Source organism: Gadus morhua, chromosome 21, assembly GCF_902167405.1.
Source record: "Gadus morhua chromosome 21, gadMor3.0, whole genome shotgun sequence".
NCBI classification, from domain to species: domain Eukaryota; kingdom Metazoa; phylum Chordata; class Actinopteri; order Gadiformes; family Gadidae; genus Gadus; species Gadus morhua.
In genome coordinates, this window is record NC_044068.1 from 231,537 (window position 1) to 238,914 (window position 7,378).

Here is a 7,378-nt window from a genome sequence, read left to right on the forward strand (position 1 = left end):
ACAAGACAAAGTCAAGACACTCACACATATCTTTACGTATAGTCACTGTGAGCTTTGTATCGGTGTGTTACACTTGTTGGGTTGTTGTAAGGCGGACATTAAAAGTAATTTACTGGCCCATCAGCTACAAACGTGTGCAGTTATTATGGGATTTTAATCTTTCCTTGAATCCCATCATGTGTAAAAGGGTTTTTTATGCAACATAGTTGTTTTTGTTTTATCCCAATGATAAAGTACCTATTCTATTGAATACACATTTCACTGAGATTGTACCTATTCCTCTGAGAATGTACCTATTCCACTGAATATATATATTGTACTGAGAACGTACCTATTCCACTGAATATATATATTGTACTGAGAATGTACCTATTCCACTGAATACATATTGTACTGAGAATGTAACTATCACACAGAAGATGTCCCCATTCTACTTTTAGTACATTTTTATTCAAATCTCAAAAGTTTACAAACGTTGTATTGTGTTTTCAAACATGATACATGAGTTTATTGTTTATCTTACATGGTATATAATTTAATATTGTGATTCTTCCTGTAAGCTACTGGACAATCAATTTCCCTGAGGGAGTCATCCCCAAAGGATCAATAAAGACTCATCTAATCTAATGATTCAAAAAATAATAATCGAATATTACTATTTGGTTAAATCAACTAATGATAATGTTATCAAAATCAATGTTTCACCTTATCTAATACATTTCTTTTTTCATTAATTAAAAATTTAAAAAAACATTCAGATAAAAGACATTGAACATTATAGCGTAGTCTTATAGGTTATAATGGGTTATATTTTTTATAGTACAGTGTTAATGTCTTAATGAATTACTCCTTAGATTACAGTGAAAAGTAAGATATGAATACAGTTCTCTCAGACCTCACATAGTAGAGATTGTAATTCAGGAAACAACATTAGTTGTTTTGGTTGTTTGATTATTTTATTACCAAACAAAGGTCCTAGTCTGTTTGATTGACAGGTGAGATGATGAGGGGGGCAGAGTTGTTACCTTCATAAACACGGGAACCTGGGCTGAGGAGTGGATAGAGAGGCTCAGTGAAGGTGCAGCCAGTAGCAGAGTAGAGATGAACCCTGGCTTCCACATCATAGAAGGAGACCACACCCTCATCATAATCAACAAACACCCCCACCTTCTGGAGCTCAGCTCTCAGAGGGAGACGGACATCAGGGTTATCTTTAAACACCAACCCATCCTTGGTGTAGAGAAGAGTCCAGTAACCCGTCTCAGGGGTCCACCTGGTCCCACCTTTTCTGTCGATGGACTCTCTGGCCACTCCTAACCACCATACAGTCTTGTCTTTAACCTGGACCTCAAAGTAAAATCTCCCTGAGGAGAAGCTCTGCCTCGGGAGTACAAATGCACACTGTGTAAATCTCTTAGGGTTGTCTGGGAGTCTCTTCTTTACACCTCCATCATGTACTCGTTTCCCATCCTCAGACAGGATGAGACGGGGATGAGCTGTATCAGGATCCAGAGTCACATCTACTTCATACTGCTGGACCCTCTTCAGTTCAGCATCACACTTCTTCATCTCAATGTTCAGTGTCTCCTCCAGCTGATCCAGGGATCTCCTCAAGGTCCCTATGTATGACGGAGGACGGACCTCCACCATGGTCCAGTCCCTGGTGGGTGGAGGATCCTTCAGGGATCTGAAGGCCTGGAGGAAGTGGAGGTGGTCTTTAGTCTGTGAGAGCCGCTTCACCTCTGAGCTTCTATTGGTCAGATCTTCTATTTCCTGCTCCAGCTCTTTGATGAGGTCTTCAGCTTGTTTCTCTGTGGATTTCAGTTTCTCTTTAACCATTTGGTTGAGATCATCCCGGCACTTTTCAATGCAGCGCATCAGAGCAGTGAGCACCTGCACACCATCAGCTATCTCTTTGTCTGCGTCTGCTTTGCTGCGTTTAACTGTGTCTTTAATCTCCTGAATGATTTTTTGTCTCTCCTGGATCAACTGCTTAACTTCAGCCTCTATCTTCCCCAGCTGGGCCGTCTTCACTTCATATTCCTCCTTTAGAGGTATAACAGGATGTGACTTGTGGTCCGTCACTGTGCACAACAGACACACACACACCTGTTCAGTCTGGCAGAAGAGCTCCAGAAGTCGGTCGTGTTTCTTACACATCCTGTCGTCCAGACGGTCCATAGGCTCGACCAGCCGATGTTTCTTCAGGCCTGCGACTCTATGGTGTGGCTCCAGGTGGGTTTGGCAGTAAGAGGTAAGACACATTAGGCAGGACTTCACGGCCTTCAGCTGGGTCCCAGTACAGACGTCACAGGGAACTTCTGCTGGTTCAACACAAGGCTGCTCTTTTACTCGTACGGACGTTCCAAACCGATCAACCATCTCTGAAAAGAGGATATTGACCCGTAAATCAGGTCTTGTGTTGAATAGCTCGTTGCAAACGGGACATTTGAACTTGACTTGTTCATCCCAGAACTTAGTAATGCAGGTTCTGCAGAAGTTGTGTCCACATGGTGTGGTAACTGGGCTGCTGAACACATCCAGACAGATGGAACATGAAAAGTTCTCTTCAGACCACGAAGTGTTAGCAGAGGCCATTCCTAGACACAGACGACAAGGTTTATGTATTGAGCAATACCTTTATTCTTTTCATTCCATAATGGGAAGAGAGGTTTTAACTTGTCTGAACGTTGTGCTGTTTTACTCACCTTGTCGTTGTTCCTTTCTGCCAGACAATCGGTTCCGAAATGGGTGTTATTTTTCTCCTGAACGAGAATACTGCTTCCACGTCAGGTGGGTTTGGTTTCTCTGAACGTTTTGTTTCCTCAACATGACGTCCTCTCCTCTAACCCTCCCTAACCCTAACCCTCCTCCCCCAACACCTGGCTCCTCCCCTAACTCCTGGCTCCGCCCCCACAGACAAAGTTCACTGACATACCGTTTCAACTTTCCCACTGTGACCTCGGCTGAATTCATGCGCTGCGTTAGGTTCTTCAAATGACTTGATGTATGTTTTCCTCTTCTGTGTTGACCTAAAAGAGACCCTGAGGAACACGTCATACATTGTGGTGATTTAGTGGTGATTTGCGACTGTGACCGGGATTCATCTGTGTTGATCTATCTGGGTTCACGGGGCTTCCCCGAATACTTTTTATCCAACCCCGATCAAATTAAACAGAAACAGACAGAAACCAACCGAGAGCAAAGTGAGAGTGTGTGTGTGTGTGTGTGTGTGTGTGTGTGTGTACACACTGTAACGCTTGTTCACAGAAGAAACACTTGCACACATAACCAAGAAGTGATGTACACTTCTTTTTTATTTGGATAACCGTTATGCTGTTGGTGTTATGGCGCATAACACGTCGGGTTCTCTGACGTCTCCTGTATTTCCACAAAGAGACTCGTAGTGGGGGTTATCTCAGCCATGGTTGAGAAGGAATTGACGGAAAGGTACTTTGGATTTGACTCTCTGAAGCACATGAAGCGCGACATGGAGGAGAAAGGGATTGTTGTAGGCGATTGTCTCCAGCCGGAGACAATTGCCTGCAACAATCCCTTTCTCCTCCATGTCGCGGTTCAGTCTACTTCAGATTGATGTGGCAGTGGATATAGATATCTATGTATCGTATGATATCATTTAGATATAGAGCTCCAGGACTCAGAGTGTTCTAGAATATTCACAGAACACGGCAAAAGGCTGTGTGCGCCTCGCCATTGCGATACATCCACTGTAAACAGAGCGCATGGTACCGTGGCTGCAAGCTGCTCAGGGCCACACCCCCACCCTCCTCCTTGACCCGCCTCTAATAAACGGCACGTGGGTGGAAAGCTCGTTGTGGGACTGGCCCGTGGTGGCTGTAATTCTGCACCACGGTTGAATTTCTTGAACATCTTGTATTAGGGGCCAAGTAACAGCTATATAAAAGCATTAATAAATTAGCATTCCATGGGAACTTTAAAGTATAGGAAGAGTTTGTTTGCGTCAACGAAGGTAGGGTATTACAATAAATATTTGCTGTTCACGTCGGGGGTCCCATCAGGAATCTTGTGCTCATTAATACTTTCATTAACGTTGTGTATGCTAAGAGTTACATGAGCAGCACTGCTGCCTGGGTTTCCACTGTTTGCCGCTGGCAATGGCCTTGCAGTAATACTTGTGTATAAAGGGTGTTCTGTTACATGTATGTTTCCCCTGTGTAATTCAGTCTTTTGTTTATTGATGGTCCTGTGATGCCATCTACTGGCGAACTTTGGTATTGTTCTGAAACACGTTCTGATATGTATGCCTTGGACTCCTTTACACGACATTCACTTGATCGGAAAGCATGGTGCTCGCACTCACGCATCTTAATAATGATATGTTAAGATGATTTGATGTATGAGATTAAGGAAACTTTGTAAACAAATTAGATGGATGGATATTCTTACGTTAGCAAGCTAACTTAGTAGCTAAGCTAATTTTACAGCATTCTGTTATACTCATACTGAAATGTTGCACTTTGATTTCTCAGTTTTACCCTACTTCACCTCACCATAAAGAGTGAACTGCAACTTTTCGTCTGCGTGGTTTGTTGGAGAGGAGTTTATACTATCTGTCGACCCTGGCAAGGCGCTGGGGGTAGAGGGCAGAACAAAGGGTTCTTTAAGGGCGTATTCACACCTGCCTTGTTTGGTTCGAACCAAACCAAAACAATCGCTGGTGCCGAGCTTTTGGGCTGGTGTGAATACAAACCATCGAACTCTGGAGCGGACCAACCAGCCGGTAAGAGACCCAGCCCGAGAGGTGGTCTCGGTTCGCTTCCAAACGAACCCTGGTGCTGATTACTCAATGAGCAACAGGTGTGTCCCTCACCAAGCCCCAGAGTCTAATCAGACTCACGCAAACTAAAATCACTGTCTGTTGCCCCCCCACCTCCTCTTACTCCTCTACAAAAGCATCATCCAACCCATCCTAGTGTACTGTTCCCCCTGCTGCTTCACCCTGCTCACTGTCACCAGCAAAAACAGACTCCTCAAAACCCCACACATAGCATCCAAGATAATCACCCTCCCCCCCCCCCAGCCTGTCAGAGGCAAATGGGCTCGCTGTAGCACCCCTGGCACGTGCAATAGTCAGCGTCCCTGACCATTCCCTTAGCCAATTCCTCAAATTACTCCCATCTGGCCGCAGATATAGAGTAATGAACTGGAGAAAAGCCCCAAAAAGAAAAGTTTAGTCCCCTCAGCTATCATAGCAGTGAACAAAAATATGTAGATTTTTCGTCACTGTATATGGTTCATGTCATGTTTATTTCTGTCTACATGTTTTTCTGTGGAATTTGTGGGAAGAGGGTTTATCTGTTGTATATGTGGGGAAATAATTTATTTGATCTGCGTGCTAGTGTTGCTTACACTGTGTTCTGTCTCTTCAAATGTATGCTGCCCTGAAACCAACTTGACTTGACTTTGTGAGAACAATTATCCCCTTGGGGACAATAAAGAACCTGACTTACTAAATGACTACCTGTGTTGGCCTCTTCAAATGCGTTGATGTGTGTTCTCTTCTTTCTGGAGTTAAAAGAGAGCGGGTGCAAACAAGCCAACGTCCTGCTACACGGTCCAACACCCCCATCTAGCGGCCGCTTGGCGCCACTGGTCCTCACTCTCTCAACACACCTGTCTGCATTCTGCAATCGCCGTTCCCTACTTCAGCCGACGCCAGTTCTTCTTCTACTATCCCCTCAGTCAGTATCGGTCCTACCAGCGTTAAACTAAATCCAGTCCGTTTTTTCCCTGTCCTCCAGTAACCCTTTTCCCTCTTCTGAAGTTCTCCGTCCGTCACCCTGTTTACCCGTTGCCGAATCCTCGCCTTCCTGAGTGCCTGACCACCGCTTGTCCACCCCGTCTCTGCCTCCCTGTGTCAAGCGTTTGGGTCCTCTCGACCTGTCCCCATAACAACAAGAGACATTATGGTGATTTAGTTGTGACTTGCGACTGGAACTGGGATGGACCCGGTATTGATCGACCCGGTGTTTCCCCAAATACTTTCAACCCTGATCCGATTATCAACAAACACGAGAGCAAAAAGCTGTTTATTGGCGCTACGCTGCTGTAGGAACTCTCCCAGATGTGCACGCCCACAATCACATGAAAGAGGAAGACGAGGGAGTTAATGAATAAAGTGTCTCGTCCAAAGTAACATTCTAACTGTTGACGAGGTTTAAACCCCGGATTCAGTTTATTCTTCTGATTCTTCTTCTTCTTCTTCTTCTTCTTCTTCTTCTTCTTCGGGTTTTACGGCGGTTGGCATCCACAACTTGGTGCATTACCGCCCTCTTCTGATCCAGTTAATGAATCAAAACAAAAACATCCAAACACTCACTCATTCACACCTTCTTTCTACTCTATATCCTATCATATAACCTTGTTTCTCTCAAAAAGCCAAACAATACTTTTATACAATTCCTCTTCACTAATCTTAAAATAATTTCCAAAGTATACTCCTGCATACCCAATTCTCTCAATTGATTTTTCAAACTTTCCCTCTCCATCCCATAACCACTACAGTTCATTAAAACATGTTCCACTGTCTCCTCTACCTGGCACCCCTCACATAATCCAGTGGGCTGTTTTCCTATCAAATTCATTGTTTTATTTAGTGCACTGTGCCCCAACCTTAACCTTATCAAAATGTGTTCATTCTTCCTCTGACCAATATACCTTATTTTAACATTAACACTTTTTGGTTATATAAATATCTCCCTTTCTCCTCACTGTCCCATTTGTCTTGCCACATTTTGTTAACTTTTTCCCATATCAGGCTTATAACTTCTGCCTTACTTAAACTGATATTCATTTCTACTTTTTCCTTCTCCAATGCCTTCTTCGCCATCTCCCCTCCCAACATTCAAACAAACAAGATTCTTGTCCTCCATTAACTCTTCAATCACTTTTCCATTCGTGTCTGTGTGATTCCCTCCCCACATTGTGTTATGAGCATTGAAGTCTGCACACCATATTATCCTGTGTCTTTCTATACCTTTAATCCTAACTATCTTATTCTCTAACCTTCGACATGGATTATAGTAATTAACAACAACAAACTCCTCTCCCCCTCCCATACCTCCACCACTACACACTCTTGTTCCGTTCCTATTTCTAATACCCTGTATGATATACCTTGCTTGATAAATGTTACCCACCCTCCACCAGCCCCTTCACCTTCACTCCTGTCTCTTCTTATACCTACATATCCATAAATAACTAAATCTAACACTGGTTTCAAAAACGTTTCTTGAATGCAAATTACTTGTAGTTTTCCTTTCATTTCTCTTAAAAAATATTTAACCTCCCGGCCATTTGCCACCCAGCTCCTAGCATTCCACTGTAGGGTTCTCAC

At 43.7% G+C, this 7,378-nt stretch overlaps 1 protein-coding gene across 1 annotated transcript; it reads right to left on the bottom strand.

Moving 5' to 3' along the window:
- Positions 1 to 431: 431 nt before the first annotated feature.
- On the bottom strand, positions 432 to 2,843 carry LOC115534286 (E3 ubiquitin-protein ligase TRIM39-like). Its single transcript, XM_030345165.1, has 3 exons — positions 2,780 to 2,843; positions 2,709 to 2,738; positions 432 to 2,600 (listed from the first exon to the last, which is right to left on the bottom strand). Exon 3 carries the CDS (start codon positions 2,596 to 2,598, stop codon positions 976 to 978), a length of 1,623 nt encoding a protein of 540 aa, XP_030201025.1. The 5' UTR covers positions 2,599 to 2,600; positions 2,709 to 2,738; positions 2,780 to 2,843; the 3' UTR covers positions 432 to 975.
- Between the last annotated feature and the right edge of the window lie 4,535 nt (positions 2,844 to 7,378).